Source organism: Tursiops truncatus, chromosome 11, assembly GCF_011762595.2.
Source record: "Tursiops truncatus isolate mTurTru1 chromosome 11, mTurTru1.mat.Y, whole genome shotgun sequence".
Classification (NCBI taxonomy): Eukaryota; Metazoa; Chordata; class Mammalia; order Artiodactyla; family Delphinidae; genus Tursiops; species Tursiops truncatus.
The window spans coordinates 53153311-53170339 of record NC_047044.1 but is presented as its reverse complement, the minus strand read 5'-3'; the positions used below and the strand labels follow the sequence as shown (position 1 = coordinate 53170339).

Sequence of the window (17029 nt, the reverse complement as noted above, 5' to 3'; positions counted from 1 at the left end):
GTATACATTTTAAATCTTAGTTTTTTGTTTTCATGTAAAATTTACATATAATGAAATGTGCCAATCTTAACTGTATGTTTGCTGAGTTTTGACAAATAAGCATCGTTTTTAATACCTCTGTGATAGTTACTTTATCTTAAAAGCTAAGAACTAATAGATTTAGATTTTTTTAAATGAAGACATGATGCAGTTCATGTAGCTTTGATGATTTTTTGTAACAGGGGCAAGTGGGGCAATACAGGGGTGGAGGACTGGGAGCTGCAAACTATTGGGTATAAGATAGGCTGCAAGGATGTATTTTACAACACTGGAATATAGCCAGTATTTTGTAATAATTGTAAATAGAGTGTAACCTTTAAAAATTGTATAAAAAATTTTTAAAATATTTTTAAATAATGCGGTTAATATTTTTAACATAACCATGTGCAATATATAATTATACCTAGTCTTTTAGAAAGAAGACTTCTTCCTAGACATAGAATATATTGATGAAAGAATTGCTGGGTTTTTTCCTAACTATGGCATAGAATATTCTAAATCTGAGACTTGGTCACCATTCTGGTGGGGAAATGTAATGTTTCATCTGACTTTTGGACTGGAATGGCAACAAGCAGAAGTATTTTGTTTTGTTGTTTTGATAGTTTTTAGACAAAAATTTTTTAAACTCTTTGAACAGCTTACTGAAAAATCTGTTTTTTATTGTATGTAAATTATACTTCAATTTTTTTTTTAAAATGTATGGAGAGGAAGAGGCATATAACTGGGCAAGTGTTATCATTTATCCTGTAAAGGCAGAGCAATACTTACTGTTTTATACCAGACTTAGTTCCAGCTTTCCAATTAACTGAATGCTTCCTCAGTCATATATGGGTTTATCCCTTCTTGAAAAAACATCTAGTCTTTGATAGCTTTTGTGAAGTGAAATTCTTTAAACCTCGATTATCTCTATTTCATAGCCTACTTATGTTATCCTTTGCAGAATGTCAGTTCCTCTGATTTTTGCATTATTTAAATACAAATAGGTGGGTAATAATCCATGCTACTAACAAAGCCATTGGGCTAGATGTCTGTAGGAACAAGATCATTTTTTGCTGGGCTTCATAGGAACAAACCACACCGGGCCATAGAGAGTTTCATTATAAATGTGCTTAGTTGGTCACAGGAGTAGAGCAAGAGATTGAATTGATTAGTGGAAACAACAGCTACCATTCAGCCCATGCTCTGCTGATGGTAGATCAGTCGACTCGGTTTTACATGGGAGAAATAAATTTAGACTCATTGTAAAAGGACAGTCTAATCTTTATGGTGCATTTTCTCCTGGCAACTCACTGATGGGGGAAAAATGTTTAAGAAAATTCCACAACTGTAAAATTATTTAAATATGAAAACCAAAGTGTAAAGTTAAGATTTTTATGGAGTATGATTTACAGTTTATTTTAAACATTTAGACGGATAAAAAAACGTGTATCATTGTTATAACTTTTCCAATATGCTTAAGAATGGGAACATCTTACTTAATCACTAATAAAGGTAGATGGATAGACTGAAGATGTTACTGAAAAGTTTTTGTTTTCACCCTCTTAAGTTTTTATTCTGTTCTCCTTAGGCAGAAGTACTAGAATAGAAACATGTATACATACATTTACAGAGTTTTATTTTTAAGACCAAAACCGTGTTTGATATACTCATTGTCCTCTTCTTGATGCTGTATGTTCCTGTAGCTGACAAAAATTTTTTACTGGGTTTTTGGGTTGTAATGATTTTAATTCACATTGTTAGTACCTTAGCATATTTTTTCTAGTTCTATAGGAATTTAAGCAGAAAAATAAAGCAAATAAACTTTAAAGTGTCTAATAGTAAGAGAAAATTTGATCTCTTTTATGGTGATAAATTTTTTTTTCCCTCTTCCTAATATAGGAGATTTTTCAAGAGCATGGGATGTTCTTCTTGACCATATACAATCAGCAGCACTCAGCAAAAACAATGAAGTATCTCTGGCTGCGCTGAAAAGCTTCCAGGAAATTTTACAGATTGTGACCCCTGTCAGAGACTCAGATAAGCCTGAGACACCACCTGCAGTTAATGTCCCTGTGCCTGTCCTTTTAGGGTCCATATCAGGCCCTGGCCTGAACAGGCCATTTGTAAGAACAGATTCCATTGGAGAAAGACTTGGAAGATATAGCAGCTCTGAGCCACCCGTAGTTACTGATGAGCTTGAAGATTTGAATCTCTGGTGGGCTGCATGGAATACCTGGTATAGAGTTGGATCTGAAAGCACTAAGCCTCCTATTACTTTTGATAAACTAACTTTCATTCCCAGCCAGCCTTTTCTTACAGCTTTAATTCAAATATTTCCAGCTCTTTACCAACACATAAAAACTGGTTTCAACATGGATGATTTGCAAAAGTTGGGAGTCATACTACACAGTGCCGTTTCAGTCCCAATAAGTTCAGATGCATCCCCTTTCATTCTTCCATCTTACACTGAAGCAGTTTTGACGAGTTTACAGGAAGCTGTACTTACAGCTCTAGATGTTCTCCAAAAGGTAATAGAATTTTAGTGGCTATCTAAGCAATATTGAATATGGTTCTCTGGAACTTTTTTTTACTTCGCTATATATTTTTTGGGATAAATCCTGGATCATCAAGATTGTTGTGTGTGTATACTTTGGGATGAATTCAAGATTGTAAAGATCAAAAAAAAAAAGATTGTAAATATCCATTTATTTTTAAAACTTTTATTTTTCTAATATATTTTAAAAGGTATTTCAGGTTTATTTTGAGAGTCTTTAAGAAACTGCCTGCATTCTCTTGCTTCTGTTCACCAGCTTTTTTTGGTTTGTTCATGTAACTCTTCACAAGAGGATATACTTTTGGAATGACAACTTTAGTAAAGTATCTCTATAATTAGAAAATTAATAAGCCATAGGATTATATTTTGGTTTTTTCATCTGTACTTAAATTTAGCTCTGGAATTGTTGGAAGCCTATATTTTTTAAAAAAGAAGTAAGAATAAATTTATAAAGTATTTTTCTCACAGAAATTTTAAAAAGATATATTTTAACCTATGTGTGTTTTGTTCCTGCAAAATATATATGTATATATATATTAAAACAGACCTAAAAATTATTGAGCACATTCCAGTTAGCAAGCAAGACCAGATCAAAATCAAAGAATGTTTTAAACTGTCAAGGTAATTATTAGCACAATTCACAACAACCAAAATGCTAAACAAAAAAAATGCCACCTGAAGAGCCAGCAATCTCAACAAAGTAGCTATGACATTCTAACAAAATTAGAATGGAAGTATTAGATTCTGATTACACATGTGTTATCAGTAGCCATTTGTGTACTGAAGATCATGTTTTCTAATTAAATGATTGCCTTATATGCAACTGGATTGAAGAAAACTTTCAAAGTAAGAATGGTGGTTTCTACTACACCATAATATGCCTTGAATGACTCTGGAGGAAGTCTAGCTGAGCAGTAATTCCTTGATCTCTTTACCCCTAGTTACACTGTGCAGAGAAACAAATTGTGTAGAAACTTAAAATCTAAGAGAATTTGGCATTTTAAAAACTTTATTGTAGGGTTATCAGTTTTCCATAATTGAAATCAAAAGAGCTGCTTTTATTTTCAGTGGGGGGAGAAAAGTAGCCTGTCAATAATAACTTTTTTCTCCCTGACTGTGAACATAAGTTGCTTATAGACTGCCTTAGAGGGAATGGAAAAGTTAATATATTAGAGAAAGGGAGCATAGGCCTTGTGAGATACCCATAATCTAGAACTTTCAGATGTTTAATTCAAGCTTTTATATATGTGTAGAGGATAGTAAACAAAAGGAAACAACAAACCCCCAAAACTTTTTTCCATGGAAAAAAGCATATAATTTTATTTAGGAAAAAACTGCTGCTTTCGCAATAAAAAAATAAATAGAATCATTCATCCCAACTACTAGGAATTTGTTCTAAGCTTTGAACTTTTAATGGCTTTGAAAGCAATATATACCTTCTATTGGGAACTTAGGAAGTTTTATTGTTGGAAACTTAGGAAGTTTTATTTATATAAATTGATATCATTTTGTATTACTAATTTTCACTCTAGCCATTGTTTATTACTTATGTGATTATCTAAATGATGTTTCATAATACTTGAATGTGATTCAAATATATAGGGTCTTTAATATTTCCTAACAGAAAACATATTTCATTATTAGTAAAGAGTGTTTTTATTTTTTCTTTCTTTTTCTTTTTCCAAGTAAGGGTGTTTTTATATTTCCCCCCACAGGTGTCAGAAAATTTTTTCACAAGCAAAATTTACTTGCTTTGGGACTTTATTCATAAACTAATAAGCTATTCTGCAAAACATTTTATTGATTAAAAGCAGTTTTCCTTCCTAAAGGAAAAACTCATTTCTAATTTCATGTTTACCCTTACATTGTTTAGGGTTTCAGGGTCATAGTCTTTTCCTTCGTTTTCAGATCACTAGTTCACAACCAAAATGATTTAGTCATGTAGGCCAACTTTTTTTTTTTGGCCAAGATACTTTGGCATACATGGGGGACCTGAGAATTTGATTATCTGCTTTCCCTAAGTTCTGAGATCAGGAGACTGCATCTATCTTATTTATTGCCACACGGATTGAATTATTTCAAATGACTTAATAAGAGAAACCTTGAACCATGTGAGAGGTTAGATGTCCAGTTTCTTTTCTTTTTTTCACGTACACAGTTTTCACGGACTAATAAGAACTGTTGTCCAGATTGCTTATGGATTCTTAGCTGTTGGACTAAAATCTGTTACCAGATTTATATATAGGCTTTTCTGATAAACTTCAGAATACTGAAGAAAGCCAATAATAACTTTTTCTTAGAATGAAGTTTGTTGTAAAAAAAAAAAAAAGAAAAAAAGAGTTGGTTCCATATTATGCATTTTAAGATTCCAGAATTCAACTGTAACACTATTAGTTTTTTGTTTTTTTTTAATAAAGGACCACTGAAAATTAAAACATATAGTCCAGGTCATTATTTGTTGCTAAGGTATTTTCAGAAAAATTAGTTTTCTAAGGTCTCCACACAGACTTTTCCCTCCCTCCCTTGCTTTGTCACTGAAAATAAAAGAATTCATTTAGGGTAATTATATCTTTTCCACAGTAATTTCTACTTGTTTACTTGTAAGAGTTAAGACTCAGCAAGGGGTTAATAAAGAAGACCAGTGAAACTATTAGAAGTAGTTAGTAGAGAGAATTTTTTTAGGCTGTATACCTTTCAAGTTCATGATTCACTGTTTCTGAGAAAAGTAACCAAGTAGGGAAAGATGGTATTAGATATCTTTGTTCCACTTTCACATTGTAATTATAGGATAATCAAACATACTAATGGGCAGCACTTTGCTTATCTACTTTGTACCTCAAGATAATTTTATCTAAAACACCAGTTAAAGCTAAATGGCTACCTCTTCTCTGAGGGAAAATAAAACTAGTCTTTTATCTGACAGGTTAAAAAAGCCATGATTGCATGAAAATATAAATGTTGTGCACATCTTTTTAAAGAAATTCCTTAAAATTTTGAAATGCTTTGAATTTTGATTTTGTATTTTGAGGGTACCTCAAGTGTAGAATGATCATGCTTTTTGTTTTGTAAAGCACAAATATATTTTAGATACTCCATAACATATCATTAAATATTTTTCCCACAGAGAGAAACGAACACTAAAACAGGAAAATATGAAAGGATGGGAGGAGAAAACACATATGTCGCTAGAGAAAATAAAAACATAAGATTTATTTTTAAGTATTTTCAGTGTATTTGAAGTAATTAAAATCTGCAGTATCAGAATATGTATTCTTTGTTTTATGAAATTATTTGTAGCATTAAGTTTAATTTCTATTAAATTTTTAAATTTTTCTTGTTTTAAATCAAGTCTATATATTTAGATACATTAGACACTAAATATACTCTGCCCTGTTAAAAATTAATATACTGTATACATTTCTTTTAGAAACAAATTTTTATTCATAACTTATTTTCCCGACTGTAATGAACATGATTATTTGTTAAAGTCTGTGGACATGGCATGATACAGGAATCAGCTGTCATTTCAATAAGTTAATGCCATCACTTAAGTAGAAGTCAACATCATCTTAGTCAGTGAAGCATTGTAAATGGTCTGATGGGTATATCACTGAACAAATGATCAGATTGTGGAACCTCAGAACTGCCAGGGTTTTCTCTTTAAGTGCTTGCCCTTTGTTTAGTCTGCTGAGTAATAAGCCACACTTTTAATTAAAAAACGTTTTTTAGCTGATTAATACATTTAGCCTACACTTTATTCAGTAATAGTTTAAAATAGCTTAAATGTCCTTCAGGGCTTATAAAAAATTGTATAATACTTAACATAAAATAGGACAGCCTTTTCGATTCTTTGGTTAAACAAAAGCATATACAGTAAAGAACTTAATGGAGTTCAGATTATGCATTCTACTATTCATATATTGTTTTTATAGGCCATCTGTATAGGACCGGAAAACATGCAGATAATGTATCCAGCTATATTTGACCAGTTATTGGCATTTGTAGAATTTTCCTGTAAACCTCCACAGTATGGACAGCTAGAAACAAAACACATTGCAAATGCAAAATATAATCAGGTAATTTGCTATAAATTATATTTACTCTGTAAGATTTCATGGCTTATAAATATAGTCAGTTCCACTTAAGATGGACTTTGATTATCCCAGAAAATTTTCATTCACAAATAAACTTTCATATGTATGTTAACAGTTTAAGCTGAAAAGAAACACTATTTGGAAGACCTTTTCTGTGTTCCTTTTGTGTGTTTGTTTGTTTATTACTTTCTTTTCCCAAGTGGTTCTCCAGAAAGTTTGGCCTTGCATGTTATTCTTTCTTCGAAGTTCCTTTCTTTGTGTCCTCATCCTGCTCTAAAATGGCTTCTAAATCCCTAAGCCTAATCTTATCTAAAATAGATATCTGCAATACAAAATGAAGAAATCTGTGTGTACTAAATAAGTCTACTACTGGTGTGAAATTTAGTTGGATTTTACATAAAAGATTTTTATAGCCATAGTTGGCAAATTTTAACTTTGTTTTGGCTTAGGGGAAAAGTAAATTTCTGAATGCATGCACATGCTGATTTTGTTCACTCAACATAAAAATTATAATTTTACATGGTCCGAAACGTAGTTTTAATGTGTATTAACTTTTCTCATTCTATTTGTCTTGCAACACAATGGAATCACAATAGATCCAACTATTTGCACCGGTGAGTTAAATTTCCTAAAATTGTCCTAACCTATTGGCAACAAATAAAGTACATCTTTCCCAGTTTTTGATAGAATGCTCTATGTGCTTTTTCTGATAGTTTTAATTTTTGTCTGGCTGAAAATTATTCTTTCATGAAGTACATATCTCTTTGAAAACTTTGCACGTAATATAATCTGGCCTAAAACCAAGGCCTAAACTTTAAGACAAAGAAGCTTTCGCTTTGAAAACAATATGATTTCATTTAATCTCATTTTTATTTTAACTCTGTGAAAATATTACTTTCTAGGCGGAATGGGTAGCCTTGAATTATGTACCATTTGCTGAAAGGTCTTTAGAAGTAGTTGTGGATTTATACCAAAAAACAGCCTGTCACAAAGCAGTGGTGAATGAGAAAGTACTCCAGAATATTATTAAGGTATTTTTTTTAATTTCCATACTTTCATTTAATAATGTCAGTATTATTAAAATTTCTCTTTAGGTAATAATATATTATCATATATTGAGATAAATGAAAAATATAATTTGGTATTATTTATAGTTACTCTTCTCCAACATTCATGGATATTATTTAGGAAGCCGTTTTTTTTTTTTAATTAATTTATTTATTTTTGGCTGTGTTGGGTCTTCCTTTCTGTGTGAGGGCTTTCTCTAGTTGTGGCGAGCAGGGGCCACTCTTCATCGCAGTGCACGGGCCTCTCACTATCGTGGCCTCTCTTGTTGTGGAGCACAGGCTCCAGACACGCAGGCTCAGTAGTTGTGGCTCACAGGCCCAGTTGCTCCGCGGCATGTGGGATCCTCCCAGACCAGGGCTCGAACCCGTGTCTCCTGCATTGGCAGGCGGATTCTCAACCACTGCACCACCAGGGAAGCCCAGGAAGCCGTTTTTTTAAAACGAGAAGGTTTTTTTAATGAAAAATATTTTAAAGTAAGAGTGCATTAGATTTTTTATGATTCTTAAATTTTGCCACATAAGACAATAAGCATCCTGTTTCTTAGGACAGGATGCTCTATGATTTTGGGGCAGATGAGCCTGAGAGTGTTTCTCATCTGTAAAAGAAGGGTAATACCAGTACAAATTTCATGTCTTAACCATTAAGAGATTCAATTGAGATATGGCATTTAATGATACTTGCCAAGTAGTCAGTGTTGAATAAAAAGTTAGGTTCCCCCTTCCCTCAATAGACAAGGAAATAACTGCCTAGGGGATCTTGGCAAGGATTAACAGAAGTAACATTTGAAGAAGGAGTACCAGCAAAAAGGGAGAAGGAGATGTAGATCAATTAAGCAATATAAAAGATCATGGTATATTTTTAAAGCAGTGTTGAGAAATCCCACTTAGGGAGGTGGCAGGGCCTGGAATAAGTCTGAAAAAGTGGCTATGGGTATTACAAGCCATCATAAGGCATCAGATTTTATTCTTTAACCATTGAAGGTTTGAACATGGAGGAGTGACATGAATCAGTTTGTATTTTTTAAGGAATTAAATAATCAGTTTTCTGTACTCCAGAACACTTCATTGATGCCACTTACTACATTGCATTGTGGTTAATTGGACAAGGCTCTTCCTTCCTCAGAAATTGTGAACTTCGTGACAGCAAGAACTGAATTTTCCAGTTCCGTATACATTTACTGAGTATATACTATGTGCCAATCTCTGTATTAGTTGCTTAAATATTTTAAAAAATAAATGTATAAATCAAATATATTTGCTGTGCTTAATATTCCCTTGACATTGGTAAAATATTAATCTAGTAGTAAACCATACTTTTCATTTATCTAATCTTGAGTTATAACATGTTAATTCAGAGTGGCCGGTGTATAATTTAGTATTCTTTTGTTTGCATATGACACAAATTCAGGCTCTGACTAGCTTTAACAATAAAGGGACAGGCTTAGTTGGAAAATTCAGAGATGGAGGGCTTTAGGATTGGTTGATCCAGTGGTTCAGTACTATCACCAAAAACCAAAATTTTTTTCCCTGTTCTGCTTTCCAGGGGGTTGACTGCATCCTAACTATGTTTCTTCTCATAGTTGTAGGCTAATAAAGGGATTATATGTCAGTAGCAGGTGTGTGTTTATCAGATTCTTCTTAAGTTACTAAAATCAAGTGAATCGGCTTTAGTCCCATGCTCAGTCTTGAATCAGTGATTATGGCCAGAGAAATGGAGTAGATTGATTGGCTTAATAAACTAATCATCTCTTTACCCTAATTTCCAACTGGATGTGGGGAGGGGAAAGAGATAAATAGATTCTGGGTAGGCTAATTATCTGTTAGTGGAGGCCCATTTCATGCTAATATGTAATGGTTCACATGTTCACTGTGTGAGTATTCAGTAATCATTTGTGTGGAGGATGATGAAATCAGGTTTTATGTTCACTCCATAACATTAAAATATGAAAACGTATCTCATCTACTCTTTATCTTTCTCAGACTAGAATTTTTATATAAAAGCTGAATTTTCAGTCTAATGCACATTATCAAACGGTATGCTGAAACTATTTATTGATGGTGCTCTGGGGTAACTCACTGTGATAGTTTCGTCAGTCTAGTCTTCTAGTTGTTGGATAGTACTATGACCAGAGAAATTCATTCTGAACCACTGAATTAGTTCTTTAATGATTAACAGCAACCTGTCTCAGAAGTTGACCAATTAAAAAGTAAGTCTCAATATTTTAGTCACTAGACATAGTTCAGATGCTGTGCTGTGTTCTCAAGGGTTAATGATAAAATAAACCAAGTTCTTGAATTATCAACTTTTCTCAAATATTTGGAAAAGGAAAAAAATACATTAAAATGTTAGTGTAGAGTATAAAATTCAAAGAATTCTAAAGATAAAGTATAAGACTTCAAAGTAATGATACTCTAGGCCATGTTTACCTAACCATTAGTGAAAAAATATAAGCAGTATTGATCTCTCTTGGATGGGAGAAACCCCATCAGTCAAATTATTTTCTGCCAGGAGAACTATGGCAGAATGCTCTAATTTTATAACGTCAAGTTGGAGAAGCTGCAAAATTGTAAGTTTCTTACTCTTAACTTTTCAGAAAACATCTCTATTTTTTATGATGCGAAACCGAGGTTCAAAAAGGTTATTATTTAATCCTTATTCAGGGTCATTGTTTATAAAATGGACATAGGACTTAAAAGTATATCTTTCTAGGGAATTCCCTGGTAGTCCAGTGGTTAGGACTCTGCGCTTTCAGTGCTGAGGGTGCGGGTTCTATCCCTGTTCGGGGAGCTAAGATCCCATATGCCTCGGGAAGTGGCCAAAAAAAAAAAGTATATCTTTCTAGGCAGTATGATTTGAGGACCATGTCTGAGAATTGGTCTTTCTAGAAAATAACATCCTATTTAAAATGAAAATACCTATGTTATTATTTTTTGCTCTCAGCTATAGTTTTTTTTAAGTAATTAAAGCTGTGTGTGTTTCTTTTAATTAGTACTTATCTTAAACTGTCTTTATTTTCACAGACTCTTAGGGTTCCTCTCAGTTTGAAGTATTCCTGCCCTTCCGAAAGCACATGGAAACTAGCAGTATCTTCTCTCCTCAAAGTTCTTTCTATTGGGCTACCTGTTGCCCGGCAGCATGCTTCTTCTGGAAAATTTGACAGTATGTGGCCAGAACTAGCCAACACTTTTGAAGACTTTCTCTTTACTAAAAGGTCAGCTTATTCATTTTTACAGTTAAGACAGTCTTTCAAGAAGTACACATTATACCTGTAATTGCTCTAAAAACAGTATTTCTCATTATTCATTAACAAAGTAATTGACTCTTAAGATTGCTAGATCGTATACAAAGAAGAAGTGGATTAGGCATTTATCCACTGGGTACATTATCTGTGAGCAGTGGAGATTTTTGCTGTTTACAGTGTTTTGGTTGTAAGACAGGGGTCTATATATGAGGTCACATGAATGCATCATAATTAAGGAGCCATGGTTTTAACTCGATGAAGTTAAGAAGGTCCATTTTAAAAATCTGATGCCCATTTAGCATTACAAGAGAAAAACAACTTCGGAAAATGAGTTTTTTTAAGAATAAATAAGATCATTGGTAATAACGAACAGCTCTTTAAGATGTTTAAGTTTTGCAAAGAAGAATGTAATTTTCATTGTATACATTCCAACTGAGGGTGTGTCTTAAGGATGCTATTTTGACCCCTCACTGAATGAGAATAGGGTAATTAGAATACGGAATTTTTTGAATGAGGAGTCTGCTGCAGTCTCTCTAGAGCTGTACTATCTAATACAGCAGTCACTAGCTACAATTAACTTAAATTTTTAATTAACTAAGTCACATTAATAACTCAGTTCTTCATTCTCACTAGCCACGTTTCAACATTGCCATGTGTGGCTAGTGGTTGCTCTAGTGGGTACTGCAGATCATTGAACATTCCCATCATCACAGGAAATTCCGTTTGGCAGCACTAATCTCAAATGTGCCATTTTACTAAAGATGGACTTAACCAGTAATAGCTGTGATAGGTAGGTAGTCTTCAGTACTCCTACAATCTAATTTTCCTTTGTGCTATAGTGGTGAAATTCTATGACAACAAAAGTTTTTCTATTTTTTTTATCCATTAATCTTTTTTTTTTTTTTTTTTTTTGCGGTATGCGGGCCTGTCACTGTTGTGGCCTCTCCCGTTGCGGAGCACAGGCTCCGGATGCACAGGCTCAGTGGCCATGGCTCATAGGCCCAGCTGCTCTGCAGCATGTGGGATCTTCCCGGACCGGGGCACGAACCTGTGTCCCCTGCATCGGCAGGCAGACTCTGAACCACTGCGCCACCGGGGAAGCCCCATTAATCATTCTTTAAAACTATAGAAGGATGAATGTGTCATGCACTGCTATTTAATCATTAAAAATTGTTAGTTTGAAACCATTTAAATTATAAATTTCATATACTTGAAGAAAAACCTACATTGGCATATTGATAATGATCAGATGAGTCTACACAGAATGATTTAACTGAAGAGTTTCTATCTTTCTAATGTGGTTTAGTTATTAAGTAAAGAAAAGTTGTAGAGTGCAGAAGGTTAACTTACATTTTTCTCTGTAGAGGTTTATCTGATATTTCAGAATTGGAAGTAATGACATGTGATCGTAATTTCTGTTTCCATAACTGGTCAGACTTTGTTTTGCTTTCTTATATATTTCTCAACTCTAGAAATCTTATTAATACCAATGCAAGCATATTCTTTGTATTGAATATATGCAGGAAAATGATAGTGACTCACAAAGCATATCTAAGCAAATTCTGTTTTCATTTTTAAAATAACCCTGGGTATTTGAGTTCCTTTGTGGACCCTGTTGCCTATGTCACTACGTTAATTTGTATGAAGCAAACAGATTTAGAAATTTAAACTTTTCTTTTTCTTTCTCAATTATCTGTCTGTATATGCATGTTGCCCTATTAATAAGTTGAATGAGCTTAGATCAGTTTTTTTGAAATGAGTAAAACTTCTTTAAGAATTTCTTTTCCTATGACTGAGTCTTTCCACCGTCTTTCTTATTCTCAAGTTTCTTATTGAACATTCTTCATTTTCCAAGCTTTGTTCTTATTTTGTTAAATTCAGTTTCTTAAGTACTTTCTTTGTGTACAGGAAAGTAGGTAGAGAAACAAAGGCCTAATAATAGGTAATTAACATTTTATGTAATTTTTGTATTCATGCAGTTGTAGTATAATTTCATTACAGTATTTTGCCTGTTGGAGGCCCTACTTACATTAAAGGTTTGAGTATATTGAGTATGTTGAAAAATCACACAGTTTAAGAAACAGTTAACATAGAGGATAAGAGCATTGACTCAGGAGCCAGATTACCTGGATTCAAATCCCAACTGTACAACTTTGTAACTGTGATATTTTGTACAAGTTATTTATGTTTCAGTGACTCATTTTCCTCATCTGCTAAATAGGAATAGTAATGCTACCTAACTCATAGGGTTATTGTGAGGATTAAATCATTTAAATGAATGCTTAGAATAGTTCCTGGAATGTAAGTGCTTCTATTAAAATGCTTGCTCCTACTATTATCCTCATAATCATTATTTCTTTCACTTAAGAGAAACTGACATTATCCATATCCTTTACCGTGAAATAGCTATATTTTAAACTAAAAACTTAACGACCAAAACTTTAAATAACTGGGACTAGGAAATTTACCCCTAAATTTGGGGTTTTTTTAAATGGCTAGAAAAAAAATAAAGGTACTAAATTCTGGTACTAAGTAACACAGAATCAGTGTTCTAAGTTGTGGTTATTCTAGTTACACATTTAAGCCTTCTACTACATGAAGTAATAGAAAGATACCCTGTATTGAGAGTCAGGAGACCTGTGGCCTACTCTTGACTCTGCCGCCTACTTTCTGTTCACCTTGAACTGGTCATTTCCTCTCAGTTGGCATCATTGTCCTTAATTGTAAGACTAAATTAACTGATTTGACTACTTGTAAAAGTCCACAATTATTTTATGTATTTTGACTTAATGTTTTAATCAGTGTTTTTAATTGAATAGTTTACATTGATAAAACCAATTTAGTTTTTATTTCATAGTCCAAAAATACCTTAAGGCTCAAAGTGAAAGCTTTTATTAGTTAGTTGATGATAAAAATGCAGTGCTCACTAAGAGAACTTAAAAACCATGCACACTTTCACAGTTTCATGAGAAGATTTTGCCTTTGTTTTTGTTTTCCAAATAATTGATTACTTTGGAAAATCACAAACAGTTAGATTTTAAATTTTATTTTATGGCACATATACACAATGTTCTATAATTGAAATCTATCAGTAGTAGTATTTGAACAGTAGGAAGAGTGTTTGGAATAGCATGACTTAGGTTTTTAGATAATATGAATATTTGAGTATCTTTTATATTGGAACATTTATAAGTTTTTTAACCTAATTACTGATACTCAAAGACTGTGTGAATAACCATACCTTTCTCTGTGATGTTTCCCAACTGTTTATGGTCTGCAAGCTGCTTTCATACAGTAACAGCAACAGTACAGTAACAAAGAAAACAAATAAAACCAGAATCAACTAGAAGAAACAAGAGGCTTTGGACATCACTGAGGACTATCATAAGTGAATGAATTGTTTAAATGAGTGAAAGAAAAACAATTAAAAATGAGCAACATAAGGACTGTAACCTGGTGGACACTTAAAGTCTGTTAGGAATTCATTCAGCCACCCTTTGAGTACCAAAACATGGTACTTGTCCTCTAGAAGACACGTGGGCTAGTGGGAATTGATACAATTAATAGTCTGTTGACCTTCAGTTAAAAATCACTAAGTACTACCCAAAAGAATTGAAATGAAACGTGTTCACACAAAAACTTGTACACTAATGTTTGTAGCAGCATTATAACAGCCAAAAAATGAAAACAATCCAAATGTTCAACTGATGAATGGATAAATTAAATGTGATATGTACATCCATACAGTGGAATATTCAGCCATAAAAAGGAATGAAATACTGATGCATGTTACAACATAGATGAATCTTGAAATTATTATGCTAAGTGAAAGAACCCAGACACAAAAGGCCATACATTATATGGTCTCATTTATGTGATATGTCCAGAATAGGCAAATCAGTAGAGATAGAAAATAGATTAATGGTTATCAGAGTTGGGAGGAGGGTAGAATGGGGAGTGACTACTAATGGATACAGAGTTTCTTTGGAGGTGATGAAAATGTTCTAGAAGTAAAAGAGGTGACCATTGCACAACTTTGTGAACATACTAAAAAGCTGAATTGTGCAATTTAAAAGGGTGAATTTTATGGTGTATGAATTATATCTCAAAAAATAATTTTAATGTACCACTCAGAGAGAACTGATGAAAAATACACATAATACTTTATCAGTTTGAAGCCTCTTTTCTTTCAAATAAAGATTCATGAAAAAAATTTTTTTTAATTACTAACTACTGTACTCCTCAAACTTAGAGACTATACGGATCTTATATGGCCCATTTGTACCTGCAGTATTGACTATCTCCCTTTATAATTGATAGGTAAATTCTGTTAATCATCTGTGTTTTTAAAAGCTCGACCAATGTTTTTTGATATGCTCACAGTATCTAGAAAGGATACTAACTATAAATTAAAATAAATAAACATTAGTGTGAGTTCTGAGATCAGAAGATTCAACCTGTGCACAATTGAATAAATTCTTGATTTTATTGATCACTAGGATTAGGAGGAGTTAACCTTTCAGCTTTGTATGCTACTCTCTTCCCTCATTATAAGATATTTTAAAACTACAGTTCAGGGGCTTCCCTGGTGGCTCAGTGGTTAAGAATCTGCCTGCCAATGCAGAGGACACGGGTTTGAGCCCTGGTCCAGGAAGATTCCACAGGCCGCGGAGCAACTAAGCCTGTGCGCCACAGCTACTGAGCCTGCGCTCTAGAGCCCGTGAGCCACAACTACTGAAGCTCGTGCACCTAGAGCCTGTGCTCCACAACAAGAGAAGCCACTGAAATGAGAAGCCCTCGCACTGCAATGAAGAGAAGCCCCACCTCCGCCACAACTAGAGAAAGCCCGCGTGCAGCAACAAAGACCCAGTGCAGCCAAAAATGAACAAATAAATAAATGAAATCTATTTAAAAAATTGGAAGTCTCAAAAAAAAAATAAGGTTCAGTGTTTCTGATATATGATCCCAATAATATTAATACTGTATGTTCCTGATAAGCTTTTTTTTATTAGTACAATAGTTAGCCAGTTGGTATTTGTCTTTGTGTGTGTGTGTATTTTAATACCTGTGGTTAGATAAACCAAATAATAGCAAATAGAGCAAAAATAGCTCTAGATACAAAACTCTATACTGTACCTCTAAATCTAAATATGATAATACTGTTTTCACATTTATAACTTTTATAAAAGAAAAGAACTTAGGCTCAAATATCATATAAATCTAGGTTCAAATTGTGGCCTTGTCATTTATTTACGATGTGTTCTTGGTCATATTACTAAGCCATTCGAACCTTCAGTTTCCTCTTCTGTCAGTTACATGATAATACATGTGGTTACTGTGGAACATAGGAGATAATGTAAATAAAGCTCATAATACAGTGGCTGGCTTTCTAATTTTTGCTGTCATTATTATTGTTATAATCATTACCATCCTATTCTCAGCTGTTTTTAAGTGCTTAATATTTCATTGTTTCATAAGTTTAATAGAACTATACTGCTCATTCTTATTCAGAGCCACAGGGTCTAGAATTAGCTTTGGTTCCCTCGGAACTGTTGATTTATTCTGATCTTGTTGGAACACTGTTCTGTTTTAGAAAGTCTGAATCAGTCCACTTCTTTCCAGATGTTCTCTTTTACTGTAAAGATATTTAGTATATTGTATTTATTACAAATTAATGCGCAGTGGGCTGTTGCTGAATGAATAATTCAGCATCTTGACCAAGGCTCTTTTAACTTTCTCTGAAATTACTGGCAATATAAGTGAATTCAGTTTTTGTCACAGTGGTAATTTTTGCTGTAACTCCAGATGATAGTATCTTTACTTTTCTTCGTTTTTCATTCATAGTATTAAAAGAAGTTTTGTTCTACAGGTTTTATTTAGTTCAAGATTGTACTAATTATTTTTGTAGCTAGAATTTCATGTTTGTAATTAGCTTAGTCATTTATACTAATTAATTAAAAATACTGTTCTTTTAAATAACTGATAATGTTCTAACTTGGGTGAGAAAACATATTTTTTTGATACTTGAATTCTGTTTATTTTCTGTTTGTATTT

General features: G+C 33.1%; 1 protein-coding gene across 6 annotated transcripts in view; it reads left to right on the top strand.

The window, feature by feature from the left end:
* Window positions 1-17029, top strand: part of MON2 (MON2 homolog, regulator of endosome-to-Golgi trafficking) — a 119946-nt gene that overhangs the window by 80373 nt on the left and 22544 nt on the right. For 4 of the 6 annotated variants that reach the window (XM_019918266.3, XM_019918268.2, XM_019918270.3 and 1 more), the window contains 5 exons: window positions 1918-2546; window positions 6505-6648; window positions 7263-7280; window positions 7569-7697; window positions 10755-10945. In XM_019918266.3, the coding sequence (XP_019773825.1) occupies window positions 1918-2546; window positions 6505-6648; window positions 7263-7280; window positions 7569-7697; window positions 10755-10945 (1111 nt within the window). The remainder of the gene's footprint in view (window positions 1-1917; window positions 2547-6504; window positions 6649-7262; window positions 7281-7568; window positions 7698-10754; window positions 10946-17029) is intronic. The other 2 variants (XM_019918267.3, XM_073788423.1) reach the window with 2 other exon arrangements.